Source organism: Camellia sinensis, chromosome 3 (assembly GCF_055761805.1).
Source record: "Camellia sinensis isolate YWXY chromosome 3, ASM5576180v1, whole genome shotgun sequence".
NCBI lineage: Eukaryota > Viridiplantae > Streptophyta > Magnoliopsida > Ericales > Theaceae > Camellia > Camellia sinensis.
Genome location: NC_138963.1, coordinates 169407199 through 169431778, shown reverse-complemented (window position 1 = coordinate 169431778; position 24580 = coordinate 169407199). Strand labels below are relative to the sequence as shown.

At 37.8% G+C, this 24580-nt stretch overlaps 1 protein-coding gene across 1 annotated transcript; it reads right to left on the bottom strand.

Annotated features, from left to right (window-relative positions):
• Positions 1 to 453: 453 nt before the first annotated feature.
• On the bottom strand, positions 454 to 19441 carry LOC114301061 (heat shock 70 kDa protein, mitochondrial). Its single transcript, XM_082918581.1, has 7 exons — positions 19193 to 19441; positions 6380 to 6468; positions 6070 to 6178; positions 3516 to 3544; positions 3297 to 3375; positions 2041 to 2601; positions 454 to 1964 (listed from the first exon to the last, which is right to left on the bottom strand). The coding sequence occupies exons 1-7, from the start codon at positions 19439 to 19441 to the stop codon at positions 771 to 773; spliced, it is 2310 nt and encodes a 769-aa protein (XP_082774707.1). The 3' UTR covers positions 454 to 770.
• Between the last annotated feature and the right edge of the window lie 5139 nt (positions 19442 to 24580).

Here is a 24580-nt window from a genome sequence, read left to right as displayed (position 1 = left end):
ATTAATTTTAAAAATACTAGCAAAATAAACAACTTAATGTGCTCTCTCTATGTTTCTTCAGAAAATATAGGCACATGTGGAAGTGTAAATGGGTTTTGATTGTAGGAAAGTTTCTTTCCTCTATATTACACAGCCCCAAAAAACAAAACCAAAAAAGAAAAGAAGAGAAGCAACTATATGATATGAATTCACCCAAATACTCTACTCTCTACTGTATGGGCTTTTGTCTTAACATTGTAAATCATAAAAGGCTATATCAAAGATACATCTTTGCACATATCATCCAGTTTACAAAAATATTATTCAAGAATGCAACATGTCAGATCAACAGGTTACAAAACTCACATGGTGCAATAAATTTGAGTACAACATTTATGAAGAACACTTTATTTATGAACATAACTAACCATTCGGAACTAGTGCATATAGAGGAGAACAGTAAAAACAAACCGATTGTTAGTAGGCTCCTATAAGTGCTCATGATTATGAAAATCAAGGAACAGTCAATGCGAGGCAACTAATCACAATCACAAGTTGCAGAAATAAATAAATAAGCAAGAATAAATGGTGAAAAAGACACAGAGAAAAGGGAATCTCGTATCATTTTCTGTTCAACTGACATGTTTGGAAATTTAGAGAAAGATACCGCTTTAAGTTACTATTAAAGTAAATAGGAAAGACTCGGTGATTCCACAAAATCTAAAATTACTAAAAAGGGCATCGCCCTCCCTCATTTTCCCTACAGAAACACAATGCCCAAACAACAACTATTATCTTTCATCATCACTGTCGTCCGGAATTAGGTAGCCCGGATCAAGCTTAATTAAAAATTCTTCTAACTGTTCAACTTCAGCAAGCATTGAGTTTAGCAATACAATATCTTCAAGGTCCTTGGCCTTTTTCAAGCCAGCCAAGTCACGCTCATATTTTTCCAAATATACCCGTGGAATTTCCTTTCTCCAGAACTTTAGCATCTTTTCAATCCTATTGATCTTTAATTCGGTCACACTTTTGAGTTGCATCAAAGCATTCTTCTCAACATTCCTTTTCCCAGAGAGTATTGCCTTTTTAGCCATCATCCGAACATAATCCTCACTGATTTTATCTAAATAATTCATTTCCATGGACCACTCCAAATCTGTATCCTTGCTCTTGGCTAAGACAGTGAGAAAACCTTTTTTATCAACACAAAAGTCCAACTTAATACTAACCACACCGCATGGTGCACGCGGAATGCCAGTCACCTTAAGTTCTCCAAGAAGATCATTCTTTGAAGCTATCTGGTGCTCACCCTGTAAAATGCGAATGTAAAGACTATCGGGATAGTCCAATGGTGACGCAATGTTTTGGCTTGCCGTGCAAGGGATCACACTGTGTCTCTCAATAATCCTTGCAAATCCTCCCCCCAAGGTCTCAATCCCAAGAGACAGTGGAATCAAGTGACCGGACAGCTTCCTTCGATCTTCAATAATGAGAGCACCTTGTAAGAGAGCACCAATAGCCACAGCCTCTTCTGGGTTCACTTGCATGCAAGGAGATTTCAAAAAAATTTCTTCAACAATGTGTTGTACCTGACGAACCCTTGCCATCCCACCGACCAATATGACTTCATCAATCCCCTGCTCATCTACATGTGCAGCTTCCAAACATTTCTGGCATAGTTTTCTTATTCTGTCAATCAGGAACTCCACTAGTTCCTCAAATTTTGAGACTGAAAGTGTCATGTTCAAATGTACTGGGCCACATTCAGATCCTGTGAGGTAAGGGAGATCAATCCAAGTCTCACAAGAGGATGAGAGTTCCAACTTTGCCTTCTCTGCAGCCTCCTTCAGCCTCCCCATAGCTACTCTGTCTCCAGAGACATCCACAGAATAAACCTTCCTAATCTCTTCAACCATGTACTCCACTAAAACAAGGTCAAAATCCTCACCCCTCAGTGATGAATCAGACTCCTTAGCTTTAACCTTACACCAAAGAAAGCAATTAATTAGTAATTGGCAGATCAAATAGCAGGAATACAACCGTAGATGAATAACATACCTTGATAACTCCAGCAGAGATCTCAAGGATTGAGATATTGAATGTTCCACCACCCAAACTGAAAACTGCAAAAATACCACCATCTATGTTCTTGGAGGAGAGAGCAGCAACAACCGGCTCATCAACAATCCCAAGCACATCCAGACCTGCAATTTTTCCAGCCAACTCTAGTTCTTTTTTTTGGGCATCATTGAAGTAAATTGGAGCAGCTATTACAGCTTTTGAGACGCTTCGCCCAAGATATGACTCAGCCATCCTTTTCATCTTGTCAATGATGAATGCACAAAGTTTAGTTGGAGAGAATTGTTCATTACATGCTTCTACCCAAGCTTCGCCATTAGATCCCTCAATAATCTTGAAGGGAACCTTGGTCTTCAACTCTTGTATTTGTGAGTCCTGAAATTTCCTCCCCAACAAAGTCTTGATATTGAAAAAACTGTCTGCAGGGTATCCTATGGCATGGTAATTTGCAACTTGACCGACCAGTATTTTCTTCTCATCATCAATTGCAACGAAGGATGGAATAGCTTCTCCACTTTCAGTCTCAAGCAGTGTTGGAACCTATTGAAGTGGGTCACAAAATGTTAAAAGGATTAGAAACACACCTACTCACGAAATTTTATCAGACTAGTGATCTTGTGTTATGTCCATTCAACAATGCCTTTTGCTCATCCACAAAGCAGTGAAGTTCTCTTTAATCAAAACAGATAATACAAAAATTTATTACAACATCAAGTGAAGCATTAATTTTGCTGTATTGATTTGTAAATTGATAGGATAAGGACTAATTAATTCAGATATGATTACAACAGAAATAAAAATGACAGTAAGAATAATGATAACTGTTAGAATATGTAGTCATAAGTTATTTTTTGTGTCAAGTGAGAGTACTATGGTCATATGGTCACATCGTAATTTATATAAATATCTGCTGTTGGCTTTAGGTTTATTTCAAGAGCCTAAAAACACACGTTCAATATATCTTCTTCTCCTTGTTCCTTCACTCTCTCTCTCTAAACCTAATCTAAGTTTTTCATACTTTTACACTTAAACAATGACGATACCAAAACAAGAAGAAATTTCAAGCTCAAAGAATACTTGTATTGCAAACCTTCACATTTTGTTCCTTCTTTTAAAGAAAAGGTTTATAGGCTTTTCCTAATCATAGTATTCCAGTAAAATCTTAGGAAATGTCAAACTTACAAACACAGCAAAGATGTAAAAAATATAATAAAAATTAGAGTTTGCCAACGAACCTCTGCATCCATGATAGCCAAACGTGATTTGGAAGTACCAAAGTCAATGCCAACGATGTCATCTCCATGCCGTATATTACTAGGGCAATTACAAATCACAAAAGAATGAAAGCACATAAAAGATGCAAAAGCATTAGCTTTTCTACAAAATTTTAAAATAAAAATAAAGAAAATGATAATAATATAATTCAAATGAATATCAAAGTGTCACGCATTTACCTGAAAGCTCTAACTGCATAAGCGCATCTCTAAGAATTGAAAAGTTATCCTAGTTAGAACCTCAGATAACAGGAAGACCAATTGGACAGTGAGGGGGAAAAAAAAAAGAACACACAGGAAATAGAAGCAAACGATTCCTTATGTTTGTAAATCTATCTCTTCTTTTTTTTTTCTTTTTTTTTTTTTTTGAAATAAATACAAACATCCCATACCAATGATCAATGAAATTCAAATGCACGAACAACATCAAAGAAAGGCCCATCTTTTGGAGGAGAAGCAATCCAGCAACAAAACTATTTTCCCATCTATTGCTTGTTCCAACATCCTACAATTAAAGCTAATGGATACCAACAACGTCTATATGTATTATATAGTCATGGCACAACAACACATTGCTAGTGTTATCTTTTCAGATTTGTGACAGATGAAAGCTCCAGTTCTTTAAATTTTATTCTAAATAGTACTAATAGTAGTAAGCAATCTACAAGTTTAGAGCGAAGAGTTCGTCTATAAAAATTCAGAAGATAAAATCCTTTTTTCTCTTCATCCAATTTTCAATAGGAAGCCACACAGAATAATCCAAATTCCTTTGTCCAAAGCCCAGTACGGCACAAGAAAAATTCAGACCATCCACTATTTACACAAAAATAACCTCAACTAGACAAGTTCATCAACAAGATATGGCAGGAGAAATTGAAGAGGAAAAGGGGATGGTACTAGGCATCTGATCCTGTCTAATGAAGTTGCAGGCATTGGAAACCCAACCTTGTAGCAAGGCTATTTAATTAACAAACACCGCAATCATAAAATCATTGAGAAGTTCAGATCCATCATCTGTGTAAATAAACTAATTCCTTTTGCCTCCTTATGGAAGAGGCCATTTGATCTAACTCCCACTCATCAGAATCTACAGAGTAATTTTTCACATAGCCAACCATCGTAGCAAAAATAGTCAATATGGACCTATTTTCACCAAGCAATCGCAAAAAGGTCATTCATGATTTAGATCATACTGCACTTACCAATTTTGAGATGAACTTGAGTGATTTATATTTTTTGGTTTGGTTTGGTTAGCTATTTATTTTTAACTGAGAATATTTTTGTCATTTTTAGCCATTTTGGTTTTGCTCTTTATAAATTGTGTAATCTAACTCTATGGGTGAGCTGTTAGGGTTAATGTAATAATATTATTATTTTCTCCGTAAACTTACACTCCCCAAGGCTCCATTCAGTTGTTAGGAAAAGGAAAAAAAAAAAAGTCCAAGAAAATCAATCTTCATGTTCATTTAGCAACAAAGTAGTGGGACTCATATTTTTAACTTTTCCACCACCAGGATATGTTTTCCCTCAAAACATGTCTAACAAAAAATACAAGATTTTGCGGGAATTCTCAACAATACACTTTCCTTTTCACACATGAGAAAACAAGTTTCCTTTTACTTTACTACACTTTTCTTGGGTAGAACTTTCTCACACAAAATTCTTGACAACTGAACGGAGCCCAAAGGTATTTTCATGGACAGACTTAAGAATCCATCAAGAAACCCGTGTTGCGTTGAAAATTTACTTGAATAATTCCTACCTAAGAAGCAGAGGCTTTGGGCCGATCAGCACTTTCGCATTCAGCAGCATAAGTCATTAGTTAGTTATCAGCATATGATCAAAAGTTTGTCAATTTATATATATATATATATATATATATATTTATTTCCTGGAAGTCGAGCTTCATCCAGTATGCACTATGCTTCCTACCAACTGCTAGGCCACAACTTTGTACTACCACCTTTTCTTTCCCTCCAGTTCATTCAACTTCCCATGGTTGTGCATCTTAAACTATTTAAAAGGCATGTTTCAGATGTTAGAAAAAATAAAAATAAACACGCTATTGAGAAATTGCAGACCATGCTGCTTACAGAAACATCACACACAGATACAGAATGTACTCTGATTCTCTGAATGCCAAGGTATGCACACGTGCTAGTCACACGGTTCATAATTGCAGCTTGACCAACACTTCATGCTACAAGCAATCATCCCCACTAGAAACTTACATTCTAAAGGTTCAAGTTGGCTCTTTCACAAGTACCTCACTGAATAAACTAATGATGTTGTTTCAAACAAAAATAATGAACCAAGCAAGATTAGCTAAAATAATCATATTCAATTAATCCACTGCAGATTCAACTGGATACATTGGTAAGGATTGATTAATAAGCCTCTTGTAATCAAAGGCATGAGTACAAGTGTGAACTCTTATCACAACAATTATCAAGTACATATCCCACCATACAAGAAAATCATGAGAGTCAATGATTTTCCGTCATGATTAGCTAAAATACTAATACATTAAATGGCAACCTACTGAAATCAAATAAATTTCAAATACCCATAGACTAACCTCTTCTTATGCAAGAGCTGAAAATGACACCCTCTAAAGTTATATATGCTTGATTAAGTAATTAAGCACAAATTAGAATTATGGACAACATAAAGCATTAATTGATCCAAAAATACACTCACACTAACTAACTAGAGTAGTAGAACACTTGCTAACCTGAACCCAGGTGTGTACTGATTTCTGAGCAAGCATGTTTATCAGGCAATTATGCTGAGAGCTTTGTAGATTTCCCAGCAGAGAGAGATATGTGAATGTTGAAATATACCTAAAAGAAAAGACAATTTATTAAGAACATTACTGCACTGCACATGTTTGCTATCGCTATATCTTAGGAAAGCGTATGAAAGAACTAATTTCAATATTTTGTTACGAATAATACTAGTGATCATTGAAAAAAATATTATCATGAAATTTTTTCAAATGATGTTTTATTTTATGTATAATGTAATGATAGCGAATCTTTTACCTCCTTACATTTCCAGAATGTCTAGCAGATCTGCGCCATGGATGGTCGGCGGCGGAGAGAGAGAGGGGGGCGGGAGATGAAGCGGCGGACTATTATCAGTATAGTCATTTTAATCGATAAGATAAAATATCATATTTTAATGTATAATTATTTTTTTTTTTCACAAAAAATTAAAAGATTAAAAAAAAAAACCTTCATGCTTTTAAGTCCTCAGATTAAAATAGTTAAAAGATCAAAAAAAATCAATTCACTTTCCAAATAAACTCTATATCAGTTTTACATTTTGATAATTTTTTAAAAATTAAAATATTATTACTAGGAAATTGAGTAGAATAAATATTAGATATATAATAAAATTATGTGGTATGATATATATTATTTTTTGATTTATTATACACCCAATGATGTGGATTTTAATTTTATTACCATATCATTTTGGCTGAATTAATGAATTTTTAACATTTCTTTCGAATTTATAAAAAAAAGAAAGAAATTATGGTATGTAAGTTTTCTCAACAAATAAATATAAAACAAATATTAAAATAATTCTCTAAAAAATTTACTAAGATAATTCTCTGAACTAATAAAAAAATAAAAAAATACATATATACACAAATAATTAATTTTATTAATACATTTACAAGTTCTAATCCTGAATCTATAGCATGTATCATCGGTGCAAGATATGAAATAAGAGTAAACAAATATGGTAATGTCGTATTGGTTACAACTTTTTAAGACGGTACTTGGTTATAACAAAAGTGAGTTTAAACTTTATACAAATAAGGCCCTAGGCTTGTACAAAATAAATACAACAATAACAAAACAAAACAAAAAGCTATTGGCTTCCAATTCTCCCAAGCTACTGCTTTGGTGGAGGCATATCATCAACACTTGAAAATGATTTTTCCCATAGGGTGAGTCAAAACTCAATAAAGATATTCTAATATAGTGTATGAATCTTAATAGAGTTATAAGATGGATGCCCATGCAATGTTCGTGAAAAACATTTTATATCTAATTTCAAACCATGCTATGCCAGGTTTATATCACAATTCATGCAATTCATTCATTTTCAATAGAAAACAGGGCAGTAGATACAACACTGGAATTTCTAGGACGTGTCTGCAAGTAGGCTACAAGCACTACTAATTTGTCATTTTTACCGGCATTAACCGGAAGGCTCAACACCTAACTACGTGGGTTTCTAGATTTTCATCAAAGATACACAGGCCAACATAATACCATAACTACACTCCTGCCCAGATTTATCAAGGTATTCACAAATTTTTCTCAAAACAACAACATTTTTAATGTGTGAAATATGTTATAATGCTCAATATAAATAGATAAGAAAATAGTTCAACTCACCTAATTCTCATGTAATTTTTACAACAATCTTAACTATCATCTACTGATAGCCCAAAACAGACATTTCTAAATAGATAGTTAATTTTCAACATAGATATACTTTTCAACATTTCCAATTAGGAGTGATAATTCATATCCAACTTTGCCACCATCATCATCATTGTTCCAATTCAATAAAACCAACATCAATTTCATTTTCTCTTTACAAAAATCAAATTTTCACAATTTAGGACAAAACTCCAATTTCTTTAAAAATCAATCTCCGTAAGTAAAATCCACTATTTAGCCCAACCCAACCCAACCATTTTTACCAAGCCACAATCATATACAAGAGCCCACTTTGAAAACCCCTCTTTCGATTTCAAAACCAAATCCTAAGTTTTATCTAAAAATTCCCAAATCACTATCTTGTTTAGAAAAGCAAATAACTAAGTTAAAAATCATAAAAAAGGTCAAAGTAATCCTTACCTCAAAGACAAGAACCAAGAAGAACAAGAGTTGAAACTTGATGGAGTTGAAAACGAACTTTGCTCCGATTAAAACGAAGCTCTAGGTGAGCTTAACCGTTTTATCAAAGGGACTATGGTGTAGAAATCAACAAATCAAGATGTATTTGAGTTTTAGAGAGGGTTTCTAGAGAGAGAGTAAGTAGATCTAGGTTTTGAAGGGTTTTAGAGAAAGAGAGAGAGAGATGAGAGAATGACTCAAAAGTAACCCCCTTTGGACTAATATACGTACAGATCGCTCGAGCGCAGGAATGGTCGCTCGAGCGACCAGACACAACGAAAACGACACTCAAGCACAAGAATGGTCGCTCGAGCACACAATGCATCCCTTCCAGTAGTTCAGACCTACAAAAGTTCGCTCAAGTGCGAGAAGCATCGCTTAAGCGTAGATATCAAGCTCTTAGTAGTTTGTAGATTGTAAAAGACCGCTCGAGCGGAAGAAGCGTTGCTCGAGCGAACATGCAAAATTCTGGACATAATTTCTTTTGAAAAACAAGCTACTAACTTATTCCAAACTAGACAATGATACTCCAATAGCCAAACTCAATGAAGTACAAGATGAATAAGGAGTTGAACAACCAATAAGACAAGGGAATTCCGGATCCAAAACAATAAACAGACCAGGTCTAAACCAGAATCGCTATAGAAAGTGAATCTCTCAGACTAATATATGCATAAACTGCTCAAGCGACAAAAACACCACTCGAGCGAACAAACACAAAAAGTTGATGCCGCTCGAGCGACAAAAACCACCGCTTGAGCGCATAATGACCCCCTTTTAGTAGTTTTGCAGATTGCAAAAGACTGCACAATGACTGTAACAACGCCCGCGAGGGACCCCGCTACAGTTCGGACTCGATTTGTGTCACGGTTCATAATCTGAACCAAAGAGTTGAAATCCGGCAAATCGTTTTGAGAAAACAGATTTTAAAAGAAGTGCCAAACATGGACTGCTTTGCCAGATACAGAGTCGCCACCTAAATGTTTTATTTTGGGAAAATTTAGGAAACCCTGACTCGTTTGCCTAAGGCCACGTATCCGTCATCACCAAAGTTGTCTCGGCTCGGGAACTTGGGTACGATTGGGGAAGGTCACTTCGTGAGCACCCCCGCTCGCCCGATCAAAGATCGGCCTCTACTAACCATGATATCTATTTTTGAAAACATTGTGTGTTCTTATTCCGGTTATTAGCCTAGATTTACTATGTGATGCGCACAGCATACAAGTATAGACTGGATCGCCTGAATTGGAACAAAACATTTCATGTTTGTTTGTTTGAAAATGGTTTGATGGTGCTACCCGCAAGTAGGCTAAGACATGGATTTGCCACCCTTAGGTGGGCTTAGAAAACATGATTTTGCCACTATTTAGTGGGCTTAAAACACACATTTGATGAATTGTTCCAATTTAAATAACCCAACCTTCACCCACAGGCATTCAGGCAGTTATATCACATAAGCAGCTAGCCTCATGGTAATCATGCTATCATGGCAACACTTACACGCATGCGGTATGCTAAAGCATAAATACTTACATCGTACTCCGTGCCAAAACAAAGAACTCGTTAGCAATCAATGCATGATCCAAGTCCATGTTTAAATGTCTAATACAACGCATACGAAATGTCACTAGAATAGGCTCGGCTAGTCTATGAATGACATGTGAAAATGCACAAGTAGCATGTATTCAAGTTAGATTTGAAATACTAGTGTAGTTAGCATGATGCGCCGAGCCCGGTGCATGCGAAACAGATGAATGGATGCAAACATGCTGTCATACTGTTATGCTAATTTAAATATGCCCTAGTCTACCATCATAAGCAGGTAAATAAAAGGGAAGAAAGACGTGGGATTGGAAGACATGCACAAACGCACCCACACTTATTACAAATTTGCCCTCGCTCGGAGGGACCAAAAGAATAATACAACCCGAATAATGAATTACCTATCCTAGCTAATTAATTATTACAGACCCTCTAATTTAACAAATTAAATGCAGAATTGAGATGGCCGCAGCCCTGCCTCGGGATACGCAAATGATGCATGCTCGATCCATCTTGCCTAGAAACTCGTACCATGCCACTGCTGCCTCTGTTAATGCTGCCCTGCTCCTCTGAAAATTGCCAAAGTCTTGGAATATGTTCTCTGAACACTGTAGAACACCATCGGCTAAGGGAAATAACCACCGGCCATGGTAAATATCCATCGGCTGCTTTCAAGTATATCGGCCGCATATTCTTTGTCGGTTGGCACTAAATACTGCCGATCGGCCACAGATTCCTGCTGGGACCTGCAGTTGACAACAGCAGAGGGCAAGGCAGTACATGGCATGGAATTTTGAGCAAATGTGGGCTTGGTCACACTCCCAATCATGCAAGAGACTCAAGGGAGCGTGACCCTCGACCTTCGGGCCATCAATTGTGCATTTTTGATGCATGATGGCCTAAGAGGCCGAAGTTGCAATTCAATGTAAAATGCATGCAAACAAGACACATGAATACCAACACCCTATCATGTTGGTGTCAAGGGGATTGGCGACCGAGGATTGAGGCGTGTTTTGTCACTTGAAGTACAAACACTCCTCAATCCCCATGCCCGGTTTGACACCCCAAACCAAGCAATGTAATGCGTATATACGAACTTGGCTCAAATGCACAACATGAGATTAAAATGCAAAACATGCCAAATGTAATGCAACCCAAACATGCAAACTAAGTTAGTGCATTCTAAATGTGCCAAGTATGGTACAATGTATATGAGATGCAACTAGATAAATGCCATGCCAACATGCAAGTGTGATACAATGTAAGCATGAGGACCAAAACAATGCAACATGATCATGCAATGGTGGTGCTAAACCATGAAGGGTAGACCTCAGTCTATCCCAAAACAGTGACCAAAAAGTGTCCAAAATGGTGAACAAGCACTCATGCCAAAATGCAAGCCGAAAGGGCCCAAAGCTAAGGCACAAACAAGGGGCATTTTACTACAACCATCATGACCACTCATGGCATGGACTAAGCGACCAAAAACAGATGTTCAATGCAGCAAAATACACCCAAAAACCCGCTGATATGGCAGCCCCAAAATGTCTTAAACATACAAGCATGCATAAAGCCCATTTCAAGGCACAAAACTACAACACCTTAAAGCATGGGAAGGGACACAAATGACAATATAAGACCACCTTACATGGACTGAAATATGATCGTAAATAATGCCAAATCATGAGGATAGTCTAAGTTAAGCATGCTAGAAGCCAAAATACTCAAGGCCTACAAGCCAAAATGCAAAGCAACTACATCAAGCATGTCAAACATGACCAAAACAGTGGCCAACAGACCTTAAGTATGACAAATCATGACCGAAAGCTTCAACAAACTAAGCTAAATCATGCAAGCATGGAAGCCTAAATAGAGGATGCATTTCTATGCAAAAGGGAGGCATACAAGACAAGGGTATTATGCATGCAAAAGACTACAAACCCGACCAAAGATAGAGATATATTATGATCAAAAGACACCTAAAAAACCTCTGAAATTGGGGCAAAATCAGTCAAGCATGCATGTTGCCCTTTAAGCAAAAAAACAAGGATAAAGGAGAGACAAAGGGGAGAGGGGTGTCCCTCCCCTATGCAAGACCTCAAACCATCTTCTTCACCACTAAAAATCCACTAGATTTCAGTGGTGAAAAGAGCAATACAGCAAAGGTCAACAAGGCTTAAAGAAAAGGCACCAAAAGAGGCCAAAAGAGGCCTAAGAGGGGGAGTTCGACCCCCAATGCCAAAATGACCTCAATGAGATGTCTTAAGCATGAAAATACAAAGCTTTTTTCAGTTATACACAAAGTCTAAAACAGAAAGAAAGATAAGTCAAAAGCCAATGCAAGATTGGGGAAACTAAAGTAAAGTGATTACCCTTGAAGAACCCTTGAAGAACAGTTGGTCCAGCCACCCTCTACTGACCAAAATCAGTCCAAAACCTCAACAAACAACCCTCAAAGTCCCTCAAAGTCGAAGTAAGGTGTGGTAGTGTGTGTGTTAGTGCAAAACTAAGGTAAAAATGCACTTTTGGGCCACAAAACACACACAAGGGAGGAGAGAGAGGGAAATATAGAGAGAGAGTGTGTATGTATATGTGTAAGCTCTGGTTTTTCTTCCCAAAATCACCAACCTAGAAGAAGGAGGAGAGCTCTCCTCTTATAGAAGTTCCCCCTTACAAAGCTTACCAAACAAGCTTGCTTAGAGGGAAATCCCTCCATACACGTGTATGGAGGGGAACAGAGTGGGTGCCAGCTATCATAGTTGGCACAAAATATCTACTAAAAGTAGATGAACAGTGATCGGCCATTCAAAATTGCCATTTTGGCAAAATAAACGGCCGACCGACAACAAAGAGTGCCGACCGGCAATATACATTGCCGATGGCACAAAATCACTGGCCGGTGGCCTCAAGCCATGGCCGGTGATGTATGGAGATGCCTCACAAGGCATTCCCTGCCCCTCCAAGGCAAAACACAAGTGTTTGGTGCGAAACCAGACACAACACGGTCGGGTCGAGAGATCCTGAGGCAAGTTGCGCAACCGAGACCTCCGGGAATTCAAGACGAACACAAACAAGGGTAATCACCAAGTGTTCCAATGGTGACGTCCAAGTCTTGAGGACGGTCAAAAATGGGGTGTCTACAGTGACCCCCTCCCAATAGTTTTGTAGACTGCAAAAGACCGCTCTAGTGCAAGAAGTGTAATACCCCGAAATAATTAGCATTAACCCATCTCATAACAATGCTACAATTGAAGAACAATCTCATAACTTCTATTCCTCATATCTTTGATCATTACAAAGATGACATGCATTATATATTAACAATTCCTAGATTTTGAATCTATAACATATAGCATAGATACAAGAGTAAAAAGGGAAGTAAAACCAAGTAATGACAAGAAGATACGATACAACTTTCCAAGTAAAACTTTCCAATTTTCCAAGACGACATGATAAAACCAAGTAATGGTTACAACCTTCCAAGACAATACTTGATTATAACAAAATGAGTTTAAACTCAATATAAATAAAGCCTGGGGCTTAAACAAAAATAATTACATCAAGAAACAAAAAATGAAGCCTTAAGCTCCAAGTTCTCCCAAGCTACATCCTTGTTGGAGGCATATCATTAGCACCTGAAAGTTGTTTTCCACATAATGTAAGCCAAAATCCAGTAGAGATACTCTAACACAGTATATGAATTTTAGCAAATTTATAAGGTGAATACATATGCATGCCATTTGTCAAACATTTCTCGTTTTCCATCTCAAAACAATGTAATTCCACATTATAAATTAATTCATGAAAATAATCATTTTACAATAGAAAACTGGGTAGTAGATACAATATGCTGGGAATCTCTAGGTACATGTCTGTCAGTGGACTATACAAGCATTACTACAGCTACTAACCGAAAGGATCGGCACCTAACCGCACAGGTTTCTGGACCTTCACCAAGGACACGCAAACCAACATCATAACCACAACAACACCCTCTAACTAGATTCACTACGGTATTCACTCATTTTTCTCAAAACTAATACATTTATGATGTTCAATATGAAACGATACTCAATGCATAATCTATGATAAATTAGTTTCAATTCAACCTAATCCTCATGCAATGTCTACAACAATCAAGACTATCCTCCACCGATAGCCCAAAACAGATATTTCTATTCAATAGATAATTTCCAATCAAAAGATACAATTTTATCTATGGGAGTGATACTAAATATCCAACTCCACCATCATCATCAACATAAACATTGTTCCAATTTCACAATACCCAACATTATTTTCCATTTCCCTTCATAATTCCAAACATCCAAAATTTAGGGCAAAACCCCCTTTTGTTACAAAATCAATTTTAAGAAAATATATCCATCATTTTAACAAAGCTCAACCATGACCATATGCCCACAACCATTTTCAAGAACCCATCTGGAAAAAAACCCCTATTTTGATTTCAAATTCAAACCCTAGGTTTTCCCAAAAATCCCCAAATCATTAAACTTTTTTAAAGGGCAAATAACTAAGCTAAAAACCATATAAAAGAGTCAAAGAAATTCCTAACTCAAAGTAGAAGACAAGGAGAAATGATGGGTAGAACTTGGCAGAGCAAAAAACACTAACTTTTTCGATTAGAACAAAACCCTCGATGTGCTCAATCTTTTACTACAAAGAACTATGGTGAAGAAATAAAGGATTGAGAGTATTTAAAGTTATAAGGTAAGAACTTAAAGAGAGAGAGAGAGAGAGAGAGAGAGAGAGATAGATGAAAAAGTGACTGAAAATGGCCCTTTCTCGGACTAATATATGCACAGACTCCTCGATTGACCAAAACACCACTCGAGTGAACAGACACAATAAGTTACACCGTTCAAGGGGCCAAAACCACCGCTCGATTGCACAATGACCCCCTCCTAGTAGTTTTGCAGACTGCAAAAGGCTGCTCGAGCGCAAAAAGCATCGCTCGAGCATAAATATCACACTTCCAGTAGTTTTACAAACTGTGAACAGGCAAAAATTTGGGCAATAACTCATTGAAAAACTAACTTTCCAAACTGTTTCAAATACAATCAAAACTCCTAATAGCCAATCTCAACAAGCAAAAATGAAAATGAGATAAACAATAATTAAGTACATGGGTTCTCGGATTCAAAAGCAAGAAAATAGGTCGGATTTAAACCAGAATTGTTATAAGAAGTATCGCTCAAGCCCAGATATCACACTTTTAGTAGTTTTACAGATTGTAAAAGACTGCTCGAGCGGTCAAATTGTTTGAGCATAGATATCACACTTCCAGTAGTTTTACAGATTGTAAAAGACCGTTCGAGGGCAAGAAAGATCGCTCAAGCAAAGAAGTAAAAATCGGGGCAACAACTCTTGGAAAAACTAATTTTTCAACCTATTTCAAACACAACCAAAACTCCTAATAGCCAATCTTAACAAGTAATAAGATGGAAATGAGATAAACAACAATTAAGTACACAGGTTCTTGAATTCAAAAGCAAGAAAATGGGTCATGTCTAAATCAAAATCGTTATATTCACTTTTTATGATAAGGTTATTAGTGCTATACAAACCTATGTATTTGGCAAATGATAATTTTCGTAACGCCCCAAAATAATTACAATACTCTAACTAAAAACATCAGTATAATAAGAAGCTCTCATTAATCAGAGTTAACATACAAAAAGTGACACATGCGATATACATTCATAAATAGCTCATCCTAATTCTACAGCATTTGTGACTAATAGTGAAAAGTAATGAAAGTTAAACAATATTCATCTGCCCAAAAGGCTTACATTTTTCCAAGTCACTGCTTTGTTACAACAAAATGAGTCTAGCTCAATACAATTAAGCCCTTAGCTATACAAGTAAATACAATTAAAAAGAAGCTTTTGCTCCAAATCTCCCAAAACTACTATCTTGGCAGAGGCATATCTCTAACACCTGAAAATGGTTTTTCCCAAATAGGGTGAGCCAAAACCCAGTAGAAACAATCTAACACAATATATGAATCTTAACAAAGATATAAGTATAATGTGTATGTGCAATGCCTGTAATAAAACCATTCATATTCTATAAGATCATAATATGCCAAATTCTATATTACAATCCATTTTATCTTAATTCATTTTACCTCAATTCACGAGTCAAATTCATTATTACCCAAACAACCCAACTAAGGCTACAACTCAGTGGTTGTCTAATCAATACAACCATTACACAAACACTTCAATTTGTCATTTTACGAAAATTTCGTTGGCGGGAATCGGCACCCATGTATACGCGCGGTTTTCGGAACTTTCACCCTAGACATACAGGCTAAGTTATTTCAATAGAGTCCATCTCTTTTCTTCTCCCAAACATGAAGTACATCATCTTTCTCTTCCCAAACATCATACATATAAAATGTATTAAAAACACAGTCATATTCAATGACAACCGATAAGAGATTAATTTCAATTCACCTAATCCCCATGCAATTTCTACAACAATCATAGTTATCCTCCACGATAGCCCCAAAATAAGTATTATTAAACAGATATACAATCTCCGAAACAGATAAACTATCCAAATTTTCATATATGAGATATAACAAGTATCCAACTCTACCATTTACATAAATATCTATCCAATTTCACTTTCTCTATACCAATTCCATTATTTATACAAAATAATTATTTGAAGCATTTTACGGCAAAACTCCATTTTCGTCCAAATCTAACCCTTGTATCAAAATCAACAGATTTAACACAATACAACCTCATATCTACACCCACAACCATTTTTAATACCTTCATTTGAAAAACCCTCTTTTGATTTTAAACCAAAACTCTAGGTTTGTCTAAAATCCTCCAAATCTCAACATTATTTACACAATTAATACATAACTAAGTTAAAAATCATAGAAGAGTATAAAAAGTCTCTATCTCAAAGTTAAAAGGTGAGTAAAGCAAGAAGAAAACTTCAAAGATGCCGAAATTGACTTTTGTTCTTATCAAAATGGAGCTCTTGAGATGTTCTACCCTTTTCCCAAAGACATTAGGGTAGAGAAACCAGTGGATCTAGGTAAAAATGTAGGGATAAGTTGAGTTTTAGATAGAGAGGCTCTACATCTAAGGTTTTGGGAAACAAAGAGATGAAAAAGTGATGTGGAAGGAGGCTACTGCAAACTAATATACACACAGTCTGCTCGAACGCAAGAGTTGACGCTCGAGCGTCAGACACAATAAGTTGTTCCGTTCAAGCACAAGAACTGACGCTTGAGCGCAAAATACACATATCTAGTAGTTTTGCAGACAATAGACCGACGCTCGAGCAAAAGAATGGCCGCTCGAGTGCAGAAAGAATCACTCAAGCGTAGAATGCACTCTTCTAGTAGTTTTGCAGACCTGCAAAAGTACTGAGAGTTTTTAAAGCCCATTCGAGGGCAAGAAGTGCCGCTTGAGTGGAAGAGCAAAAATCTGGCAACAAAAGTTTGGAAACTAAGCAACCAACCTATCCCAAACGAAAGCACAACAATCCAATAGCCAAATTTAAGGAGATATAAGGGAAGTAAGATGTAAACAAAAATATGAAACCACGAAACCCGAGTCTGGGATACAACAAGGGTCGGATCAAAACCAGAATCACTATAATCTCCTCCACTTATGGAATTTCGTCCCCAAAATTTTGAATCAAGTTTTGAAGTTATGCTTAAACCAATTACCATAAGGATCATCAATTAACTCTAATACCATGACCCATCCACCGGTCATCCATTCCCATCAATTCGATACACGATTTCCAACATTGAAAGTAAAATTCACATTTTCTCAAAACATTTACAATGTTTACATTAAAGGAAAATGCTAAAGACCCTAAATAAATTACCAAATGTTCTACCAAACCTCTCACATGGGTGTAGGACCGACACACATGAAATTTGTGTGGGTCCCACACCCATGTGAGAGGTTTGGTAAAATATTTGGTAATTTATTTGGGGTCCCTAGCATAACTCTACATTAAATCCTTGTTTCCAAAACATATACAACATATACAATGTTTTCATATTCTCAAAACATATACAATGCTTTCATATTTCATTAAATAACAAAATTTCATTACATGTTCAAACATCCACAAATAAGTCCAGATACTTCTCATGGACTTTCAACTCACGTTCCCAAGTTGCTTCTTTAAACCTTGTGATGTTTCTACAATACCTTAGCCAAGGGAATTCTCTTGCCTCGCAAGACTTGGTCCCAAGTATCTAAGACTCTCACCGGTCTCTCCTCATATGAGGCATCCTCATATACCTCTAAGTCGGTCCAATCTAACACATGCGATGGATTTGACTCATACTTCCAAAGTATGCTAATATGAAACATGTCATGAACCGCAGAAAGCTGTGGCGGCAAGGCCAAATGATAAACTACCTCTCTAATCCGCTAAAGGATCTCAAAAGGCCCAATGAATCGAGGGGACAACTTCCCACTCTTTTCAAACATCATCAAACCTCTCCAAGGTGATATTTTCAAGAATACATGTTTCCCACCTCGAAAGATAAAGGTCTCTTCCTACGGTCGGCATAACTTTTCTAGCGACTCTGGGCAGTAACCAATCTCTTTCGGATAAGTACAACTTTCTCCATCATTTCTTAGACTAACTCTGGACCCAACATAGGTGCATCACCTACCTCGGCCCAACACACGGGGATCTACACGGTTGACCATACAAGGCCTCAAACGGTGCCATGCCAATACTCGATTGGAAACTGTTATTATAGACAAACTCTACTAAGGGCAAGTGCCTCTCTTACGAACCCTTAAAGTCAAGTACATAACCCCGAAGCATATCCTTAAGGATCTGAATAGTATGCTTGGACTGCCCGTCAGTCTGAGGATGATACGTAGTACTAAAAGTCAATCTCGTACCCAAGGCACTCTGTAGGATCTACCACAACCGAGCTGTAAAACGCGGATCTCTATCCGAAACAATCATCACTAGGACCCCGTGTAGCCTCACTATGTCTCTAATGTAAAGATCGGCAAGATAATCTATCGAGTCACTCACACGCATAGGTATAAAGAGCGCTGACTTAGTCAAGCGGTCAACTACCACCCAAATGGCATCACTAGCCCATTGAGTCCTCGAAGGGCCCACAACAAAATCCATAGTGACATGTTCCCACTTCTATTCGGCTATAGGCAATGGTTGCAACAAACCCGCTAGTGTCTAATGCTTGGCCTACACTTGCTGACAAGTAAGGCACCTTGACACAAACGCGGCCACATCCTTCTTCATTCCCTTTCACCAAAACTGGCGACAAAGGTCGTGATACATGTTTGTGCCTTCTGGATACACCATAAAGCGTGAATGGTGAAACTCTCGGAGTACTTCCTCTCGATAAGACTTCGACATGAAGAGACGGTCAAGGTATCTAACACTCGAGTCGGAGTACACGTTCAAACCTTTTTCTACCTTCCCACTGGAAATTTTCTCCCGGAGGGATTTTACCTCAAGGTTACCCTTCTGTGTTTCTATCACTTGGTTCACAAGTGTAGATTGTGCAACTATAGAAAACAAGACTGCAGCCTCAACAGACTCGCCAAGATGCAAGTCAAACTCCCTAATAGCGCCCAACATCTCCCATTCTCGGATGGCAATACAAACGACACTGCTAATGGATTTCCTACTCAAGGCGTCGATCACAACATTAGTCTTTCTTGGATGATAATGTAACTCGAAATCATAATCCTCTATAAACTCCATCCACCTCCTCTGTCTCAGATTTAAGTCCTTCTGTGTGAACAGATATTTCAGACTTTTGTGATTAGAAAACACTTCAAACTTCTCACCATACAGATGATGCCTCCAAATCTTTAAGGCAAAAATCATCGCTGCTAACTCTAGGTCATAAGTAGGGTAGTTCCTCTCATGCGTTTTCAATTACTGCGAGTCATAGGCTACTACCTTCCCCTCCTGCATCAAGACACAACCCCCGTGAGGCATTACAATACACTGAATAGCCCAAACACCTCTCTGGAATAATCAAAATTGGAGCAGTGGTAAGTCTAATCTTAAGCTCTTAAAAAGACTTCTCACAAGTCTCACTCCACACAAACTTGATTCCTTTTCTCATCAGTCTAGTCAATGGTAAGGCTAGGTTTGAGAAATCTTTCACAAATCTATGGTAATACCCAGCCAATCCCAAGAAACTATGGATCTCGAAAGCATTCTTAGGTGATTCCCAATCTTGCACTACTTCTATCTTGGATGAATCTATAGTCACCTCTTCCCTGGATACCACATGGCTTAAGAACTTAATCTCCCTTAGTTAGAATTCACACTTCCCAAACTTAACATACAGTTTGTGGGCTCTAAGCAACTCAAGTACTACCCGCAAGTGTTCCTCGTGCTCTTTCTCAGAGGGTGAATAAATCAAGATATCGTTTACAAAGACGACCACAAAGCGGTCTAGAAACTCATGGAAGATACGGTTCATCAAATCCATAAACACAGTTGGTGCATTAGTTAGCCCAAAGGGCATCACTAGAAACTTGTAGTAGCCATACCGCGTACGGAATGCCGTCTGTGGGATATCTTCCTCCCTTACTTTTAACTGGTGATAACCCGATCTCAGGTCTATCTTAGAAAAGCAGCAAGATCCCTTCAACTGATCAAACAAATCACCTATACGAGGCATTGGGTACTTTTTCTTAACAGTTACCTGGTTCAACTTCAAGTAATCTATACAAAGTCGCAACGCACCATCTTTCTTTTTGGTAAAAAGAGCCGGTGCTCCCCAAGGTGAAGTATTAGGGAGAATAAAACCCTTATCTAATAATTCCTGCAGTTGAACCTTCAGCTCACTCAACTCGGCAGGTGCAAATCTATACGGTGCCATAAAAATCGGTGCCATGCCAAGCACTAAATCAATAGAGAACTCAATCTCTTGATGAGGTGGTAAACTGGTAAGATCCTCTGGAAAAACATCCGGGTATTCACAAACCATCCTTACAACTTAACTTAAACTTCATTACACTCAGTACTCAAGAAGTTAGCAAAAAGGCAACTAAGCTCACTCCACCCATGTGGATTATACACCAGTGATAAGACTCTATCAACCCAGTCCCCCAAGAGATAAAAGCAATCACTGCTTAAGTTACATATAGTAGCAGTCTATAATAGCCCGATAGGATGACAACCGGTCCATACCCGATATAACGTCAAAACTAGACATATCAATCAATACAAATGAACAAGGAAGTCAGCGACTAGTAACCTTTATGTCACAACCCTACTAATAATTGATTTTACAAAGATAGATGGTGCTAACTGAGCCAACTCTAACCCCAAAATCGATGCAAATGCACATGAAATACATGAAAGAGATGCACCTATATCAATCAACACATTAGCAACTGAATTGCAAAACAAGAAGGTACCACTCACTACTAAAGGCGCTGGTATACGATCTAGCACGATAATAGCATACACACGACCCGTAGGTCTTTGCTCAACCTGTTCGCCCTTCGGAGCATAAGCCTGATACACTGACTGAGCCGAAGAGGCTCCCTGATTGGCCCTCGAGGCCTGTGCTGACTGTACAAGCTGGTGGCTCTATGTCTACCTCGAACCAGATGCACCAGGTGTGCCACCTAATTGTGGACAAAATCTCTTCATATGCCTCGCCTATTCACACTGATAACAAGTGAGCGGATGGCTTCTCTCCTAACTCTGGCTCTGAGAACGAGCTGAAGACGATGCAAATCGTTGCCCTCCTCCTCTCCACGGGCAAGCTAGAGACTTGTGGCCTAACTGGCCACACTTGTAACAAGTGAAATCTCCCTAACCACCTCTCCTAGAACTTGAACTCGACACTGGAAAAGTGAACCTCGACTGAGCTCCCTGGGACTGCCGTGGGGTAGGACCCCTCTACCTTTTACTGTCCCACTGAATATCCTGACTCCTCTTGGAGCCCCTCTTCATCTCCTCCTCCATTTGCATTACGGTCTCCAGATGAGCCGCTGCCGCCACAAGGTGTCCATAATCCCTAATCATTGACTCAGCTACTTTGAACATGAGCCCGGTCCTTAACCTCTTCTCAAACTCCAAACAATGGCGCTCATCTGTCGCCACTAACTCTAGTGAAAACCTCAACAAGCTAGTAAACATGGCCTCAAACTCGACCATCGGAGTGTTCAACTGCACAAGCTTGGAGAACTGATCTCTCAACTTCTCCCTAACAGTGGGAGGCAAAAACTTGTCTTGGAAGGCCCCAACAAAAGCCTTATAATGCACCCACGCGCATCCTTTCACTACTGACCCACATCTCCCTTCAGCTGGAAAGATGCCAAGGTCACTCTCAGTTGGTCATCCTCGATGCCAAGCATCTCAATCGTCTTCATTATTTTCTCTAGCCACTCATCTGTCTTCAGTGGCTCCTTGGGATCACCCAAAAACTCATCCGAATTCGACCGGAAAAACTGTCGTTTTAAGCTACTTGGGCCTGGACTTGATTCTCAGTTCTAAGAATGTCCATAGACTTCCACAATGCTCCCACCATTTCGCGGGCCAAGGTGCTCATGGCTTGTTGACAAACTGGTTTGGCCACATTAGCCTAACCAACCCCTTCTTCCTGTGCCATAATTTCATCCGGTAAAGGCATCTCATGCCTCCTAGGCCTACCATGCTTACCACCACGTCCACGTCCACGTGCTGACATCCTAATGAAGATAATAGAATAGATTAGCACATTTACAAATGTGCCAAAACTAACTCACTCGCGTCTTAATGCGGTGGACAACAATAATTAACTCCACATAAACACGTAATCACCTAAACACATACGAATTTCATTCCCGGATAATGACCGTCTTGCAGCGTTGACAGAGTTCCAATTAGAAACAATAGTGATCAAGTGACTTTCTAATAGGACTCCTAAAAACCTGTATGTTCGATTAACATCCTAGAAATTAAATCTCATACCCACATACTCACATAAACATGTTATCACATAAGCATGTTGTACCCGCTAATATCTCTATCAAGCAAGACAAACTCAATGTGGTACTAACCACCTCCCACGTACCTAAAGTATTCAAACCCAGTATGCTTTGATGCCAAGTTGTAATGCCTCAAAATAATTACAATAATCCAACTCCAAACACTAATACAATAAGAAGCTCTCATTAATCAGAGTTAATATACAAAAGGTGACATATGCGATATACATTCATAAACAGCTCATCCTGAACCTACAGCATGTGTGACTAATAGTGAAAAGTAATGAAAGTTAAACAAATATTTATTTGCCTAAAAAGCTTATATCTTTCCAAGTCACTGTTTGGTTACAACAAAATGAGTGCAGCTCAATATAATTAAGCCCTTGGCTATACAAGTAAATACAATAAAAAAGAAGCTCTTGCTCCAAATCTCCCAAAATTACTATCTTGGCAGAGGTATATCTCTAATACTTGAAAATGGTTTTTCTCAAATAGGGTGAGCCAAAGCCTAGTAGAAACAATCTAACACAATATATGAATCTTAACAAAGACATAAGAATAATGTGCATGTGCAATGTCTGTAATAAAATCATTCATATTCTATAAGATCATAATATGCCCAATTCCATATTTCAATCCATTTTATCTCAATTCATTTCAAGTCAATTCATTTCACCTCAATTCATGAGTCAAATTCATTATTACCCAAACAACCCAACTAAGACTACAATTCAGTGGTTCTTTAATCAATACAACCATTACACAAACACTTCAATTTGCCATTTTACAAAAATTTCGTCTACGGGAATCGGCACCCATGTATACGTGCAATTTTCTGGACTTTCACCTTGGACACACATTCAATAGAGTCCATCCCCTTTCTTCTTCCAAACATAAAGTACATCCCCTTTCTTCTCCCAAACATGGAGTACATCCATTTTTTCTCCCCAAACATCATACATATACAATTTATTAAAAATACAGTCATATTCAATGACAACCGATAAGAGATTAATTTTAATTCACCTAATCTTCCATCGATAGTCCCAAAACAGATATTACTAAATAGATATACAATCTCCAAAACAGATAAACTATCCAAAATTCCATAGATGAGATATAACAAGTATCCACTCTACCATTTACATAAATATCTATCCAATTTCACTTTCTCCATACCAATTCTATTATTTATACAAAATAATTATTTGAAGTATTTTAGGGCAAAACTCCATTTTCATCCAAATCCAACCCATGTATCAAAATCAACAAATTTAACACAACACAACCTCATATCTACACCCACAACCATTTTCAATACCTTCATTTGAAAACCTCTCTTTTGATTTTAAACCAAAACCCTAGGTTTGTCTAAAATCCTCCAAATCTCAACATTATTTACACAATCAATAAATAACTAAGTTAAAAATCATAGGAGAATGTAGAAAGTCCATACCATAAAGTTAGAAGGCGAGTAAAGCAAGGCGACAACTTAAAAGACAATGAAATCGACTTTTGTTCGGATCAAAATGGAGCTCTTGAGATGTTCTACCCTTTTCCCAGAGACACTAGGGTAGAGATACCAGCGGATCTAGGTGAAAATGTAGAGAGAAGTTGAGTTTTAAAGAGAGGCTTTAGACCTAAGGTTTTGGGAAGAAAATAGATGAAAAAGGGATGTGGAAGGAGGCTACTGTGAACTGATATACGCACAGTTCGCTCGAGCGTAAGAGTTGACGCTCGAGCATCAGACACAATAAGTTGTTCCGCTCGAGTGCAG